At 46.3% G+C, this 18,642-nt stretch overlaps 1 protein-coding gene across 3 annotated transcripts in view; it reads right to left on the bottom strand.

The window, feature by feature from the left end:
• The window catches only part of Far2 (fatty acyl-CoA reductase 2), a 108,924-nt gene that overhangs the window by 35,468 nt on the left and 54,814 nt on the right, over positions 1-18,642 (bottom strand). For 2 of the 3 annotated variants that reach the window (XM_050126493.1, XM_050126492.1), the window contains exon 2: positions 786-1,014. In XM_050126493.1, coding sequence (XP_049982450.1) covers positions 786-974 — 189 coding nt within the window. In that variant the 5' untranslated portion in view covers positions 975-1,014. Of the gene's footprint in view, positions 1-437; positions 528-785; positions 1,015-18,642 lie in introns of those variants that run through there. The other variant, XM_050126494.1, reaches the window with a different exon arrangement.

Raw genomic sequence — 18,642 nt, forward strand, 5'->3', positions numbered from 1 at the left:
CCCGCCAAGCCTGGGCAATGGTGCATGGAGTTTCCTGGAGCCATCCACATCAGTGGTTATGCATTACTGACCCGCCAAGCCTGGGCAATGGTGGTCGGGGTTTTCTCGGGGTTATTCACTTCAGCCAGCAGGCCTAACCTTCGCTGGTTCCACACTCTCTCAAATTTCACAATGTACCCATAACAGGGACAGTGGGGGGGGACATGTCAGGTTCAAACCACTACAGAGATGATTCCTTTCCTGCCCAATTATAATCGAAGCACCTCTACCCTCCTCGGGGAGACCCACAGGAGACACTGTGACGTCTGTCTTCTTTTTCTGTCCCCTGTAGGCTCTGGCCTGTAGTTGGGAATTTGTATAGTTTCTTTTACAGCTGTTTTGATAAAAATCCTCCCACCCCCTAAAGAAGGAAACAACTCCATGTTAGAAGGTTTTACCTCAGCTCACAGTTGGAAGCACAGTCCACCGTAGCCAGGAAGTCAGGGCAGCAGGGGCTAGCGTGGAGGAACTGGTCACGCTGCATCCCCAGCCTTGGCAGAGAGCTATGCATTCTTGTGTTCACTCACTTTTATACAGTCTGGGATCCCAACCTAGCAGTCGGTGGCCACCAATCATGGCATCTCAGATAACCCAGTTAAGCCAATCCCCTACAGGCATGGTGGACTGACCTAAAGAACCGCTCCCAGCTGTGCCCGGAGGCTTACTTCCTTGGAGGCTCTAGATCCTGTCCAGTCACTGGGCCCCATGGTGGTGCCCATGATACACGGCCCTCACGCAAGACGTACCTTACTGTTGAGAATCTGGAAGACCCTCTCCTGCAGAGTTTGTCCAGACTTGGGTCTCACGAGGATGTAAATGACTTTCAGGTGGGGGCTGGTGCGGAACAGCTTCTCCATCAACACTTTGCCCAGGAAGCCCGTGGCCCCTGTGATGAGGAGGGACTTGTTGCTGTAGTAAGCTGCGATCATGGACATGATTCCTCCGTTGTTCTTACACGGTTCTGGGAAGAGGCTCCTGAAAAAGAGAAAAAAACAAGTTACCGTCTCAGAAGTTTTAAAATTCTCAGCCACTGACAGTGTGTCTGGGGCTTCCAGAGGTTTTGAGTGAAGGGGAAACTGTGAGATCCATGGGCTTCTGGGAAGGGAGATGTTCTGTAAGAAGCACTTCCGAGCCTGCTCTGTGTCCTAGGCTTTACGGCCACGGGAAAAAGATGACCGAGTTCTCAGTCTAACGGAAGACACAGACACAATGAGAGACTGTTAAATACAATGTGTTAAGTGAAAACACTGGAGCACAGAGCAAGGTTGTGAGTGTCAGGCCCTGGGGACTTGGTGTGGTGATGTCCCCAGTGGCTGCATTGGAAGGTGAGACCCTAAGTTGAAGACAGGCAAGGGCTGGTGTGAGGGTGTTTTAGGCCTTAGAAACCAGGGTCCACACAGCCATCAAATGTTTAAAATTACAATTTAATTAGTACTTCAGCTTCAAATTTATCTAGTGACCATGTTGGGGCAAATGGCATAGTCCCACCTGGTGCTCCTGCTCCTGTCCTAACTGCCATCTCTAAGTCTATTTGCTTTTCTTCTTCCTTGGGATGAAACTAGGCAGCTCTCACTTCTGCACGTGCCACTCCGGGGGTTTAGCCACTAACACACAAAGAACAGTTTTACAAGAGAAGCTGAAGCCTTGGGTTTGGGTACCTCGACAGAGCAACAGGCACAGCCGTTGCCCAAGACTGTTTTGGGTGCTGTTTGTAGGAGCGTAGGGAAAATCCAACAAGTTATCTGAGGACCAGACATGGCCCAGGATTCTGTGGCTGCAGATGAGGAGACCCCTGGTAGATTATAAAAGAGCAATTGCTTGCTCTCTTCAATCCCAAGTGGGAGACTGATTGGACTGACAACAGTCCAAAAAATCCACTATATATATAGTGTGTGTATACATATATATGCATATGTGTGTATGTGTGTATATGTGTACACACACACACACACCATGTGTGTACCTGGTACCCTCAGAGGCCAGAAAGAACATTTGGTCTGCTGGAACCATAGTTACAGACAGCTGTGAACAGCCATGTTGGTGCTGGGAATCGAACCCTCGTCCTCTGGAAGAGCAGCTGTGCTCTTAGAGTCATCTCTCTAGCCCTCATTTCAATATGGCTGATTAAACACATGTACTGAGTCCCTATTTATGTGAATAAGCATGTAAGCCTACCCCTTCTTGAGATATGACCACAATGGAGGGTGCCAGTGTTTCCAAACATGGCATCCAAAAAGCCAAGCGCATGTGAACCTTGGTGTTTCTCTTACCCCTTGGAGATTTACAAAGAAGAGTTGATCTACTAACCCAACGAGATTTGGAATTCAACTGGGTCAATAGTAAACCAACACATAATCCTCATGCTTTGCTTAGAATGAAAACGTTTTATAAACTGATGACTTTCCATTCGTATTCCAAGTTAGCAAAACAGTCCACCACCAGGCCCTGCAAGTTCTGCCCCCAGGAATGGCACTGGAAGGGGCTGCAGTACCTCAGCTGTCCACGTGGGGGCAGTGCCTGCATACCTCGCAGGAGCACCTGCAACCAGGCCAGCCTCCTTCAAAATCCCCTTGATGCCATGGGCACCTGCCATGGAGAAAGCCACAGTATCGTGGGAATCGCACCATGGGAATTTGAGCTACTTTTTTTGTGTAACTTGTTTCTGCAGGGTCCGCGCAAGCCCATCCACATCGTCACTATTCAACATGAAAACTGTGTGCTGCGTAATCTCAGTTCATGGCCTATTGGGTCAAGCAACACTCAGAAATGAGTGTTAAGAAAACGATCCAGACTTAATCATTCTATTTTATTAAGGCCCAGAAACAGACCCGGAGCCATTTCTTAAAGGCTAAGTCTTAATCCTAAATCTCTGTTGGTCCATCTGTCTATGTCTGTCTGTCTCCTCTCTTCTCACCTCTCCCCCCTCAACCCCCCCTTCTTTTCTCCTTTCTCCTCTCCTCTTCCTCCCTCTCTTCGGGGTGCATCTATGTATGTGGAAGCCAGAGGGCCACCTTGGGTGTTACCCTCAGGTGTCAGCTGTCTTGTTCTTGTAGTTTGGCATTTTTTCTTTTTGACAATCTTTCCATGGTTTGGAACTTGCCGTGGAGACAAGGCTGTCTCTGCCTCCCTAGAGCTATGCTGCCAGCTTTACAGGGGTTCTGAATCTTTATGCTTGCGTGACAAGTATTCCCTGCCTGAGCCATCTCAACAATTGCACCTAAACTTTAAGAGACCTCCACTGTGATTCGCTGACTACCGTGGCCTGCCAGGGCGGTCACTGATCATTCATGCAAATTGGATCTGCTGGGTATTGGACTCATCCGGCAGAGCGGCGCGTGCAGTGCCCGCATCTGCTGTACAGCTTCCTCCAGTTCTGGGCTCCACTCGAAGCCCTTTGGAGATCGCTAGGCGAATGGGCTATAGCGACACATTTAAATGAGGACTATGTGACCCGCCTGACATCCCAAGAGGCCCACAGACTCTTGTACTTCTTACTTTTGTCTTGGGAGAGGTTAGATGCAACAACTTATATGTCGCCTTCAAAGGAGGAATGTCATTGCAAGGCTGGTGTCTGATGTGTGCAGCTTTCCTTGTAAAGAGCCACACCTCATAGGCCACAATGGGGGAAACTGGAAACAAAATATCAAACAAATTGTTGGTATTGTGTTGGGGCTCTTCCTCCAGGAGACTCAGACTTCCCTTCACCCACAAATGGGTGCAGGTCCTGGAAACTGGCTGAAGAGATTTAATGATCTGTTTTATGATCATAGATAGATTTTTGTTCAGTTGTCCTAAAACTTTTCAGGTTATGCAGATCAAGCAAAATTTAGTAGCCATTGCTCCTAATTCATTTGTAAGAGCATCGTGGGGGAGTGGATGGAGATAGGGCCTCGTGGGTGAGAGTAAGTACTGCTCTTCCAGAGGACCTGAGTTTGGCTCCCAGCACCCACCTCGTGCAGTTCAAAACTGCCTATAAATCCCCCTTTTGGCTTCTACATTGTGTGAATGTAGCAGACACTCACACAAATGTACACAAACATACATTAATAAAGATAAAAATAAATCTTTTAAAAAAGAGCATCCTGACTGCCAGCCAACCCCCCAGGATCCTGAAAGCCAGGCCATCTGATAGCTGCATTGATCCTATTGTCCCTTACGGTCACCACACCAACATTACTGCCAGCACTGTGGTTACTGCCAGCCTGGGACCTAACAGGATCCGTTCCCACCCTCAGTTCTGCCCCCACAGCAGGAGCCACCACAGGCTCTTCAGGCACCAAGTGGTTCCCTTTTCAGGCTTGTTCCTATGGCACAACTAAGTTTGTATAATATTAACCCTATTTCTGCAAACATATTTGCCTTGGGAAGGATGACGCTCCAGCTTTTAGGGCTGAATTCTTGCTTGCTGGCTCAATAGATGAAGGTAAAAACACATATATAGAAGTTTTAAATGGATATTTTATGTGTATGCATGTGTGTGCCTGAATGTGTGTATATATGCACCATTTCTATGTAGGGTCCATGAAGGTCAGAGAGACATCAGATTCTCAGGAGCTGGAGTTAGAGGTGATTGTGAGCCTCTATGTGGATGCTGGGACCTGAACCTGGGTCCAGTTGACTGCTCCTAATTGCTGAGCGCTCTCTCTCTCTCTCTCTCTCTAGCCTCAGGAAGAAAGTTTTATTATTTGATTGGGAACTGTTTCTTTTCTATTTTTAAGTAGAATTGTACATTATGGAGATAAATTTTATTTTTTGGATGTTTGAGAGATGGCTTAGAGGTTAAGGACACTGACTGTTCTTCCAGAGGTTCTGAGTTCAATTCCCAGCAACCACATGGTGGCTCACAACCATCTAAAATGAGATCTGGTGCCCTCTTCTGACATGCAGGCATACATGGAGGCAGAACACTGTATTGTATATGTAATAAATCTTTTCAGGAACTGGAAAACCTGATGTTCTAACTGGTCGTTAACCAAATCTCTAATCCCGTGCTGAGACTCAGGTGTCCCTGCCGTTCTGCCCACCACAAAGAATTGTTTTAATAATCAAAGAAAGAGCCAGGAGAATCAAATAAAGCAATAGAAGGTATCATTCGGGTAGTCTAAGCAAGACAATGATACCTTTCTTAGTCTGGATACTACATGTTGGGGGTGAAATTGCAGTTTTGAGTAACTAGTAAAGCATTGGAAAAAATTCTATACTTTACACTTTATTTTTTAAGATTTAATTGGGGGCTGGAGAGATGGCTCAGGGGTTAAGAGCACTGACTGCTCTTCCAGAGGTCCTGAGTTCAATTCCCAGCAACCACATGGTGGCTCACAACCATCTGTAATGGGGTCTGGTGCCCTCTTCTGGACTGCAGCATATATGTAGGGAAAATGCTGTATACATAATTAATAAATAAATCTTTAAATTTAATTATCTACATGCATATGCCTGTGCCTGTGTGTACATATGCATACAAGTGTGGTGCCTTCTATCTATGTGTATGTACCTGTGTGTGTGTTTGTGTATGTGTGTGCACGTATGTCTGGTGCCTTCTGTCTATGTGTGTGTGTGTCTATGTGTGTGCATATATCTCTGGTGCCCTCTGTCTATGTGTATGTACCTGTGTTTGTGTGTTTGCGGGTGTGGGTGTGCATGTATGTCTGGTGCCCTCTATGCATGTGTGTGTGTATGTGCGTGCACACACACACATGAGGATATTAAGTCCCCTGTCCCATACATCTGTATCTCAGCTTAATCATTCAAGGATGACTAATGAAGCCATTGGTAGGTGTGAAATCTTATAACAAACCTTGATTAAAAAGTTATTGATTTAGGTTTACAAACTCAGTCTACCAAAAAAGACTATCGATTTGTGGGATGTCACTGGAAAATTGCCGGATATTGTACTCAAAAGATCTCAGTGGCCCTGTCGAAAGTGTGTAGGTTGTCAGAATTGGTTAGTGGCAACTATTAGATGCAAATCTACTGTGTCTACCCCACAGCAAAAACAGAGCGTTAGTCTCTTCATGTCCTGACTGAGAGTGCAGGACCTTGGGCATTGCCACTCTTCCTGATCAACATGGGAAGTTGTATTTTTAAAAAGGCTACTACAAAAATTAGTTGACTGAAGCAAAGGGGAATCAGTTGGTGAACTGGAAATCTGTATTTCTTAACAAACTATTGATCACTCCCTGTGCTAATGACTGGCAATCTCTCGGAAAACGTCAGAATAAGTACGACCACACTATTTGGAAATACCCAGTTAGGTCTCGAAAAAGAGCTGAGCTCTGAGTCAAAGCTGGTAATTTCCCTGTCAAAATTCCCTTCATGGGACCCCGTTCCTTGTCAGAACAGTGGCGAGCCCTGGCAGCATTCATTCTTCTCCTAATGGCTCACTGAGCTCTATCAAGGAGGGCGTCAGAGAAGGCACTTAAAGCTCCGGGGACATTTCTTCCCACTTGTATGAGCTGCAGGTAGTGGCGTTAGAACAAGAGAAGAAAAGTACTTGTCTTGTACAACAAAGTAGACCAGTAAGAAGGAAGCCTGTCAGAGCTACGGGGGAACTTCCAGAGCTCAGGCTGTGATGTAACAAAAGCTAAAATGGTTCTTTCTCTCCCTCTCGGCACCTCACTGGAATGTCTATTTAACTTTCTTTTATAATGATAATCAAGATAAGCGCTGTGGTCACACTTTGCAGAGCAGAGAATGGAACTATAAAATGCACCTTTTCTGCACGGTTCCTGGACAGGACAGGGGTCCTTTTCTTATTTACTATTAAGGCCACTCTTGTACCCTCTGACCCCTGCCGCCTATTGCTTAAGACTTTGTTCCTGTGTTTATATGCTGATACCATTTAATAGTAATAATTTTATACCCAGGGCAAGAGCTCGTGTTCACAAGTTTGCTTTCTTTTTTATTTCTATTACGCCAACTCAAGTGGCACTTGAAGGAGGGGGCTAAGATGCCTGCCTATCTTCTAAGGTCTGTTTCCCGCAGGGAAGAGTCCATGGATCCTGAGGGAAAATGACAAATGTCATTTATATGTATTCTGATTTACAATATAGTCTTTCTCTCTATATACACACATGTAATATAGACATAGTTATATAACTATTGTATATAATACACACACATGATGTGTATATATATATATATATGATATATACAATATGGCACATCTAAGCATACAAAACATGAAAATGTTAAGTTACTTGTAACTGCCCTGGCGGGAGGTAAGCTATTCTAAAAAGAAATCCACAGATCATTTCCTCACCCCTGCGATGCTGCGGTTCTGGACTGGCGGTGCCATGAATTACTGTTGCCAAGCCCCACACAGTGACCAGGTAGGAAAATGAAGGTAACGCGCACTAGGATCCGTACGAAACGGCACCAGATTGTCACATTAGATGCTAACTGTATTCAATATTCAAAGGATTTCACAGAAATGTATTTCACGCTGTTGGTTCATACAGCCATGTGGGGTTAGAAGGGCAAGCACAGACTGGTGCTTCAATGGTTAAGAGTGTCATTCCTCCTCCAGAAGATCCACATGGTCCCTAGGAACCATACTGATTGGCTCACAACCAAGTGTAACTAGTTCCTGGGGCTCTGATACCTCTCCTGGCTTTGCACAGAATGCTCGTCCCTGTAAACACCCGACTCTTGGAGCATTGAGTTGTCTAGTCCACTGCTGTCTACTCTGCCAGCCTGGGATTCCTCGCTTTCCCCTTTGTTCACGACCACTCTTTCCCCTATGTCCACGGCCACTCTTTCCCCTTTGTCCACAGCCACTCTTTCCCCTTTGTCCACGTCCACTCTTTACCCTTTGCCCACGTCCACTCTTTTACCCTCTGTCCATGGCCACTCTTTACCCTTTGTTTACACTCATACTTTATTATCCACTGCCCAAACATCTTCATACACTTCTGCATTTCCAGACACTTCTTTCTCAATTTCTTCTTAGGAAATACCACAAAAGATGTAAAACTTCCTTTCTGGAGTTATATTCAAGAACTGTTAAGGTCAACACCTAGACACTGGCAACCCTAACAAGCTAGGCTCAGATAGCCCCCCATTTAGTAAGTTAAAAAGAAGTAGGAGCAGAAATCAGAGAAAAAGGATTCAGCCAGGCCACACTTGGAAGAAATCAGAGAGGCTCAGGAACTCCCTCTAGTCTACCTGTGGGGTCCTGACATGAAGTTTGCATCTTAACAGAGGGCAGAAAGTGTGCATGGCTAGGGAGTCCTAGTCAGGGTGGGTCCTGCCCATCACTTACTCAACACTAACTCAGCTTCAGTCTTTCCTGCAGGGTGATTGACAAGCTGTCAGCACTGTGTGGAATTCCTTTCTGGGAGGCAGGCCTTTCTCTGGCTGGGCCAACACTCCTGTCTTTCCTTTTCCTTCTCCCAGTGTAAGATTCCTGCTGATATTCCAATTTCTTGGGGACCATTGTGTTTTCTTGTTTTGGACAGTTTCTAGACATGAAGTGATCTAGACATGAAGCAAACTGGATGGGAATTTTCAGCTTCCCTGAAAGAATTCAATAGTGTTTGCAAATGGCAAATGTACAACCCCAACTCAGGCATTGCAGGAAAACAGTTATATTTCTCTAACCTAAGCATTCTACACACACACACACACACACACCTCGGCCCAGGTCTAGGGTCTGAACCTAGAGCCCCCAGCATATTAAGCACGGGCCGGACCACTAAACTATATCCTGGCTTCTTTCCAATGTTAACTTTGAGATAGGGTGCCTCTAAGTTGCTCAGGCTAGACCTGAAGTCATTCTGTGGCCCACACAGTCCTTCTGCCTCTGCTCCTGAAGACTTGGGATTATAGATGTTTACTACACTATAGTATAGCTGTATAGCTCAGCTCATCTGTGTCTTTGATTCCAACTTAGGCACACGAGAACATGTGCACCCCTGGGCCATTCTCCATACCTGGAAAGACCGTGCTTCTGCCGACTGGGCACATACCTTTCAGGGATACAACTGAGACTGAATAGATCAAAGAGAAAAATAACAATCTAGAACTCTGACCTAGAGCCTGCAGCAACATGCTCAAGGAACCATCTCTTTGTCTCCAACAACCGGGAAGCTGGGCTGTTGGAAGACTGTGGGAAGTCAGGCCGCTATCGCTGGTGATAACCCAGGAAGAAAACAGTAACTTCTGTAACACTTGGCTGCCGATTAATAACTGACAGCTCTCCTAATGTTTATCGCCACTTCCAGTTTATCAGGACCCACAGAGGGCCCACGGTAGCCCCAGACAAGCACACAGGCCCATGCTTCTGGCCTACCTGCTCCCAAGGTGGGCCACAGCGGGTTTTCTGTGGCACCTCTCTGCTGCCTGCTTAGAGCCCGCTGAAAATTCACTATAGGCGGCATGATGTGGAGGATTAGTGGGCACAGATTCACGTGGTACAGAACATACATGTACACATGCTTACTGAGCTAAAAAGGTAGAGTTCTTTGCACGGCAGTGCTCAGAGGTCAAGAAGAGCTACTAGAAAGACAAGCCTTAACAACACGAGCTCTCTGTTTCAGGGACATCTATGCTGCAGCAGTGACTCCAAAGTATCCAGTTCCAGCTAAAGGTTCCAAATCCTCACCTGGAGAGGAAATGGGTGCACTGGAGTGGACCGCTAAGGTTCTGATTCCATTTGCGAAGCCTGTGATAATACCACAGCGGCCACCTTCAGCAGCTACAGCCACAATGGCTGATTTAACGGTTTCTCTGGAGAGAAGCTAGAACAGAAAATGGAGGGCTGGCTCAGGCTCTGCCACACACCCCGAGGCACTCAGTATCTCCATAGGTGTTTCCCTCAGGACAACCAGAGCAGCTGAGGCATCTTCTAAGGAAAGAAGAATCAGGCATACCCAACCTGGGCCTGGCTACATAAGGGGTAAAGGAGTTGTTCACTTGGCCAGTGCACACCTTGATTCTTATTTCAAGTGTTGATACCAGAAAGGAAGGAGAAAGGTTCTGTTTTGTGCAGTTTGTTGGAGAAGACTCTCAGAATACCACAGGGAAGGAAACACTGAGAGCATCATCAGGCTATCATAAAAATTGTAACCATCTCCAGCTGTGAAAGTAGAAGACATGAGGGGATTGATCCGGGAAAACAAGAGAAGGGGGGATCCTTGATTTACAGAATCCAAGGAAGATATATCTAAAATTTCCAAGCTATTCCCACATCTTTATGAGAAAGTCTTGGCTCTAACTGCAGCTACACAGCTCCAAGCACTCACACCGCTTGCACAGCCCGGGGACACAGGGCAGAGTGCCATTGTTTGCACGTGTTTGGTGGCAAAGGGCTCTAGTGTGGGGTAAAGACCCAACCCAGTAAGGCATTCACCTGCGCACTCAGAGAAACAGAACTCTTTATTAGTTCCTAACTGACCCTAGCTAGTACTGAAGAGGGTCTGGCCTTGGCCAGATCTTCCACAGGTTATACAAGGGGAGACTCCTACATATGCTTTTGCATAGAGACAGTCTTTAGGTCCCCACCCCAAAGTTAGCTTTCTGCACAATTAAGCGAATTCAAAGATACAGGAGCTGTGGTCTCGGCTATCCTAAGTAAATAACTTGCTCTCAAAGCAACTGACAAAGGGTCGCTTCTGATAGTGAACAGGCTAGAGAGCCAACTTAAGTAAACACGACCTAATTAAGTCAGAAGAGTGTAACTGTAATTCTTTATCCTTCCGTATTATCCAGGCAAAACTGTCGGTAAGCTGAGGTCAGATGGGAGCAGAAGCTCTGGGTGCAGTTGCACAGTTGGCGACGTGCAGATAGCATTGTAGACTACGCCCTGGAAGTGACGGAAGGAATCTGGAGGATTTTCACCTCGAAGACCACGTGAAGAGATGTTTGACCAGCTTAAAGCAGTATGTAGGGGAAATGTGTGTATAAACATCAGATGGTAAATCTTTGTGATTTTTTGTATCTCAGTTAAAAATTGAAACAATTAGGGCTGGAGAATGGGCTCAGTGCATCAAGTGTGAGGACCCGAGCTCAGATCCAGCATCCATGGAAAAAGCCAGGCACAGAGCTGTGCACCTGTATACTCAGGGCTGGGGGGAGAGGGAAGCAGGTGCCCCCTGGAGTCTGTAGGTCAATTAGTCCAAAGGGATCAGCCAGTTCCAGCTTCAGCGAGAGACCCTCTCTAAATACAGTGGTGGAGAGTGATTAGGAACATACCTGACATCCGCCTCCAGCCTTCACGTAAGCATGCACACATGTGTACTAACACACAGACATGCTACACACGTAAATATGTAAGTATATACAACACACACACACAGCTAAATAATTACAGTGGCCTTTCTAGCACTTTAAATGAAAATATATCTTAGATTCATGATATTTTTAGTTAACTTTTAAAAAATGTTTATTATAAAAATATCATGCGTATGAGTGTTCTACCTGCATGCATGTATTTGTACCATGTGTGTGCAGTGCCATCATAAACCAGAGACCACACCAGATCCTCTAGAACTGGAGTTACAGACCATTGTGAGCTGCTGTGTGGATGCAGAGAAATGAACCTGGGTCCTCTGCAAGAGCAGCCGGTGCTCTGAACCACTGAGCCACCTCTCCAGCCATGTTACTTTTCCAATAGTGCAAGGAAAATGAACATCATAACTTCAGCCAGAGAAGGCGAGGGAAGACGCCATCTCTGAGAAACAGGCGACGCCCATGGGAAAAACCAGTGGTGGATAACGTGGCTGGAAAAAGAAGTTGAAATTTTAATTGAAATAGTCCCTGTTCTGTGGCGTATGCACTCTCTCTGCTACCCCACACTTCCCAGATACGTTTCTATCAGTGGGACTCTTGGGAAACGGAGTAGGGTCTGTCATGCAAACGGGGAGAAAAGCAACAGAGAGAGGAAGACTCCCAAGGAAGCAGAATTCAAAGGGAAATGACACCTCCAGAATCCTCAGAAATGTGGGGAAAATTCTCCTGGGAGCGTAGGAAGTGGGGTCTGGCCTATGCGGGGTGCGTTTTAGAGGAAGACTACATCCAAGCTTGCTCTGCTGCTGAAGCTTTCCGTGTGTCTGTCGTGTCAGACGAGGGACGCCGCCTCGTTTTCCCTTCCTGCTTCTGCGATAAGCTCTGACAAAAGCAGCTTGCGGGCAAAGGGTCTGCTGCTCCCAGCTCTGGGCTACGCTCCGTCAGAGCAGGGAGTCCACAGCAGTAGAAACGCGAACAGTCGATCATGCGGCATCCATGAGCAAGCGCAGAGAGAGGTGCGTGCATGCGTGCGAGCGTGCGTACGTGCGTGCGTATGTGCGTACGCAGGCTCTGCTAGCTCTGTCCACCCTTAAATGGTCTAGTGTTTCTTGCCTAGGGAAAGGAGCCACCCATAACCAAGTCTGCGAACATCAGTCAAGGTAATCAAGAGAGTGTCTCCCAGGCATATCCGGGGGCCTGTTCTCCCTGGTGACTCTACCTTCTGTCAAGTTGACAATTATCAGTAACACCATAGCTCTGTATGATGGCAGAAATAAATTATTTTAAATTGCTTCAAAGACTTTCTTAAAACAAGGCATCTGATGGACACACAGTGACTTTGTCACTATGTTAATCTGTGGTAAGCTTCGCCTTGCTGCTCCTTGCGTGTCAGCACAAATGGCGACACAGCAAAAGGGCAGACAACGGATCGCTGCTTCTGTGAAAGCAGCCTTCACCCTGGTAGTTGCAGATCATACTTCACATCTGAAGGTAGTGTCTCAAGAGCTTCTTCACCTAGTTCAGGGCAGATTCTGTGGCTGTTGTTTGTTGAGACGAGATCTCTAGCAATCCAGGCTGGCCTTAAGCTTCCTCTGTAGCTCAGGGTGACCCTGAGCTTCTTCTGGTCTTCCTGCCTCCACCTCCAGCCTGTTGGGATCACAGGCGTGCACCCCTCTGTCAGTTTAGATCATACTAGGGATCCAATCCAAGGCTCCTGGGCATGCTCAGTAAGTCCCCCACCAACTGAGCTAGTCCTCAGCTCCACCAAGGTGAATTTAACAGTACTTTACTTGTGTGTTTAGAGCCCTTCAGGTGTTCTCAAACCCAAAGGAAATGCTGATTGTACGGGTGAGCATAGATGTCCTTACCTTCACCGTGTAAATGCAGTAAAATACTACAGGAAAGAGGTTTTTTTACATGCTAGGTGGGGCTAGTGATTAGATGAGATCATGGCCAACCTAACTTGCTTTGGCTAAAGATAACAGTCTGGCTTCGGTTTAATGTGGCTGGTATCCTCTTGCTCTAAATAACCTGCCTCAGAATTTTAGGCATTTCTGATTTGTAGTTCTCAAACCAGAAACTAAAACCCAGGTTATCAACAGAACCAGAATTCCTGCTTTTCTTACCTACGTCCCAATTATCTGGCTCAGGATATACTTTGACGCCGGGACAAATTGAGGGCAGTTCTTTTGAACATTAAGCAGTGTTACCGTCCTACTGCAGCTCTGTCCTGCTAGCCACGCCCTCAGCTAGAAGCCTGATTCCCCCAAGGAAGACGACCTCTTCCTTTTAACACAGCCTAGAATGTACCGCAGCTTTGAAGAGACAGAGGTTCTTTTTCACCAGACAAGGACTGTTACTTCCTTTGCTTCCTCCACACCCACATCTCCCCAGAGACCCTCCCAAAGCACAACGCTTCCTAGACAGGGCACTTCCCAAAGGCTAATTGGGGTTGGAAGCGCTGGGGTGGTTTTCAGGTTCATTTCCAGAGAAAAGAAGCTAATTACTGAAAAACGCACACTTCCTACTGGTTTGTCTTCTAGCCCTAACTCAGTAATAGCTTTCAAGGGAAGGAATTATGAGAAAATGCCAGTGGATACATAAGAGTATCCTTCTGGGAGCAGGGGGGGGGGGCTGGAGAGATGGCTCAATGGTTAAGAGCACTGGCTGCTCTTTCAGAGGACCCAGGTTCAATTCCCAGCATACACATGGCAGCTCACAGCTGTCTGTAACTCCAGTTCCAGGATACCCTCACCTAGACATACATGCAGGTAAAATACCAATGCACATAAAATAAAATATATTTAAAAAAGAGTACCCTTCCTGAATACAGAGGGTTGCAACTATACCTTCCTAGTGTGTCCCAGTGAACAGATGATGGGATTTTCTAGCAGCCCTCGCTGTGACTTAGAGTCTTTGTTAATTCTGCCCGTTCCTGTTGTCTGGCTTCGCTGGAAACATCTTTTCCAGGTCTTGCTGACTGTGGCTCACTCATCCAGGCCTGCACTGGGGAGGCAATCATGGAAGCCCACTGCACACAGGCACAGGACAGTGGGAGGCAGAGGAGGGTGACTGATTTCTGCTATGTGAGGTGGAGACAGGCTGCTGCGAGGATGGGCAGGGGCAGCGTGAGCACAGCACTCAGAACAGTGCTGGCGGCTGGCAGCCTGTGAGGGTTGTTAGTGCTGCTACCCTCACCCCGGGGAACCACATCCGCAGTGAGCTATCCAGTCTGTGAGGAGAGACTGATCCAGGATATCTCCCTGGGAGAGATGGTGCATAACTACAGTGCATAAACAGGGCTGTGCAGACACCGGGGAGGCGGCAGTCACGGAGTGACCCAAGGCCGAGTGCTGAACTGTGTATGGAAGGGTAGGAAGGCAGCTGCGATCATGGGGCATGTCATGAAGAGATGAAATTCATTTAGAGGCTGTGTGTCCTTGAAAGAAATAAGGAAGGGCAGTAACATGAGTGTGTATGAGTTTAGAAAGTTGATTAGTTATAGAGAGTAGAAAGAGTGGGTCAGACAGCAGGCAGCGACTATAAAGGGGGACGTGGTTATCCCAGAGCGGAGGGGCAAGAATGTGTAGTATGGGAGCAGGGAGGGGAGGTCTCAACACTTCCCCACAGTGGGGTAAACAGGTGAGTAGCCCAGGGGAGACGGGCTGCTTTCTGCCTGAGGAACTTGGATTCAAAGAAAAACAGAGGTTGGGGTGTGGCCAAGTTGGCAAGGGCTTGACCCCCAATACCACGTAAACCTGCTGTGGTGCTAAGCCATGGGCTCTCATCGCTACACTCAGGAGGCAGAGGCAGGAGGATCACTGTGAGTTCAAAGCCAGCCTGGTCTACATGGTGAGATACAGATCAGTCAGGGCTATAGACCAGAGAGAGAGGGAGGGAGGGAGGGAGGGAGGGAGGGAGGGAGGGAGAGAGAGAGAGAGAGAGAGAGAGAGAGAGAGAGAGAGAGAGAGANAGAGAGAGAGAGAGAGAGAGAGAGAGAGAGAGAGAGAGAGACAAAGAGAGAGAGAGAGAGATCTAAATCTCACCTCCTGGGTTTTTGTATGGCTCAAACAAGAAATACTAGATTCATTCTGGAAATTCGCACCTTGTCTTATTTTGGTTTTTACTCATCCAAAGGACCAAAAAGCAAATTCGGCAGTTCCAGATGACTATAGAGTGATGAATTGGTCTGCCCTAGAAACCCAAGCTAGTTTATCACACACAACGTGAGCCAAGCACACATGAAGACCACACGCAAAATAAGAGCCAGTACTGTCCATCTACAGCAAAGAAAGTCAAACTAACGACCGACAACAACATCCTGCACATGGGAAAACTTTCCTGATTTCTGTGCATTTTCTGTCCTATAAAAGATAAAGACATTCTTTATGGTTTTCGTTCTAGTACTAAATACTGATGGAGACCTCTCCTCTGCAGGGAGATTAGTAACTGTTAAATATGATCCAAGATGAATCATTTTTAAAATAATCATTTTATAGAAGGTTTTCCATCGGAAGTTTTCAATATTATAATGCTTGAAATGATGTTTTCTAGAAGATATTACCCAATATTTTAAGATTGGAAAGAAAGCCTTTTACTTTGTATGTACATCAAAGGCAGATGTGAGACAGTGAAGCTATTTTGCTGAGAAGGTAATAATTCACTTAATATATTTTGTTGTAAATTTGCTTACTGATAAATGTACTAAGGTTTGAAATATACCTATTTAAAAATGGAGGTGGCGTGAGTGGGAAACCTGGCAAGATGTTTCAGTGGTAAAGGCCTCCTGTTGCCTCAGAAGGTTGGCTGGCGCCCTGAGTTCAATCCCTGGTACCTTGTGAAGGTGGAAGAAGAGAGTCAACTCTGCAGAGCTCCCCTCTGCCGCTCGGGCATGGTAGACACAGACATGAATGTAGTAAAATGGCCTTTAAAAGAGGCTACTTATCTTCAGCTTCAGCCAAGTACACCAGTCGCGCTGATGATCAGTTTTTATCATCAGTTCGGTACAAGCTGGAGTCACCTGGGAAGAAGGGATCTTGGGTGAGGAGCTGCCTGGACCAGGTTGGCCTGTGGCTGTATCTGTGAGCTATTGTCATGGCTGAGTTGGGGGTGATGGCCCAGCCCACTGTAGGAGGTACCATCTTAGGTAGTGAGTTTGGACTGCCAAGAAAGCTTAACCAACAATAGCCAGAGAGCAAACTTCAAGTTCCTGCCGCACTTCCTCAATGATGGACTAGGGCCCAAAGCATTAAACTGAGTAAACCCTTTGTCCCCTAAGTTGCTTTTGGTCAGAGTATTTTATCACTGCAACGTGGAGTGAACCAGGACGATAAAATGTATGTGGGGTTTGGCTATTTTTCTGTTCTAGTCTTACATCTACCGCAGAACAGAATTTAATTGTTGTGGGAAACTAAGTTCAGCACTAAAGTCCTTGACTGGAACAATGCTTACATCCTACCTAGCCAGGAGAAAGCTGTTAGGATGTTTTCTTGGCTAATAAAAGCTATTTTTTTTAAATGGATTGATTGGTAGACAAAAACTGTCCAGAACAAACAAAAAAGTTGCACTGTTCCTGGAGAGAAGCTGTTAAGAGAAGGATGACACAGAAAGGCTGGGGGATGCTGTAAACAAGGAGCATCTGGTCCCTTGATGAGAAAGCTGCGCCGTGTGGCAGAGGAAGACACTCACTGCTGGCCTCTGGCCTCTGTGCAGCTCACGTGTGCCCTCTCTTCTCCATTATCTCTCTTCCCCTCTCTCTACCTTCTTCTCTCTCTCGTAGGAAGTTTAAACTGGAGAACATTTTCAGAACCTAAGTCACTAAATTAAAGCAAGCAGAGTCTTTGGCTAGATTTTTGGAGTAAGAAAGGTCACCCTTTCTCCTAGATTCTCTTCTATGAGTCAAAAGAAGGATATAACAAAACCAGAGTGACATCTAATTTCTTCGCGCAAATATCTTCTAGAAAACAAAGAGATAATAAGGGCAGTGGCACTTACTGAGTCCTTGCTATGGTGTAAGCAATGGCTCCCACACCATGGCATCATTTTCTCATACGACACTTGCAGTAACTTCGGGAGATGGCAGAAGACGAGGCTCATCCCAGAGGGCTTGAGGAACTTGTGTAAGTCCAGCAGACAGAGCAGGGCGAGGGGTGTGAACTTTCATCTCCGTGTGTGGTTAGTTTGGAAATGAAAGAAACTCTAGTTGCTTTTGGAATGGAAGCAACACGAAGCCTGGAGATGCCTGAGGTACATTAAAATGACGTTTGTTGGGCAAAGCTATGACCCCATGGTTGACGGGCTGCCAGGGCTGTTGCTAACCTCTAAGACTGGATTTCCACATCAGCATGTGTCTTGAGATCTTACTGGGCCACTAGAAAGGCCAGGGATCCCCATGGATTCTTACTCTATCCCCTGCCTTGAGACAGACGCCCACAAGAAACAACACTGTTGAGAGCCTAGTGGCTTTCACCCAGGTTTCGAGTTGAATCAAAATTTGTGTTAATTACTTAGAACATTATGTAATTGGTCCTATTCTGCAAACTAATCTTTGGCCAAAAGCACAACCCCCAGCTTTAGTGTTGGCAGCGGCAACTTAGACATTTTTGTGCCCGCCTCTTGCTAAGATGTTCAGAGACCACCCAGTTAGTCCCTGTAAGAACCCTACAGGTGAAGAAACTCAGGCAACGATGCTGATCAGGGACTGGCCACACTCCAGCTGTTTCATACAGTCAAACACCTTCCGTTTCACAGTGCCGATTCTCCTCTGCACTGAAATGTCGATGGAGGGAAAGTCTGTTCTGATTTTCCCGTACCCACAAGACTAAGAACATCAGCCTTCTGAGTACTTTGAACTCGATTAATTAACAAGCAAAGACAAAAAAATTCCACTGTTTAGACACAAGATGGAATGTATAATCTTTGCTTTGGGTATGAAAACCAAGTCCTGACCTTTAACTGATATTTTTTCTAAGCAAATTTAATAAAATGCTCAAATGAGATTGAAATATCATATTCTGCCCTGGAGCTCTTAAGACCTCTTCTTTAATCTGTGCTTAAATCCCACATGAAAACCCCCAGACTCTAAATGTGCCCAGATGTGACAGAAGGAAGCCTTGGTAGGACACGTTTCCTCACGGCGGAATGAATTTCAGAGGCTGGAGCCCACGGCTCTCCTCTCCCCTTCCCCGTTAGGGCGGAACATAGGCATAGCAGATTTTACCAGTTTTGCCGTAATTCAAATGCTTACCCTTGAAGCAATTAATTGGCTCAGACTTCACAGCACAAGGTAACCCAAGTGCTCATTTTCAACCAGTGGAGAACACCGTGGAGTGCTCCATTTATCACACAGGAAATTAGCCACTGATTGATTTTATATAT

Source organism: Alexandromys fortis, unplaced genomic scaffold (assembly GCF_014885135.2).
Source record: "Alexandromys fortis isolate MF-2015 unplaced genomic scaffold, M_Fortis_MF-2015_v1.1 scaffold_260, whole genome shotgun sequence".
NCBI classification, from domain to species: Eukaryota; Metazoa; Chordata; class Mammalia; order Rodentia; family Cricetidae; genus Alexandromys; species Alexandromys fortis.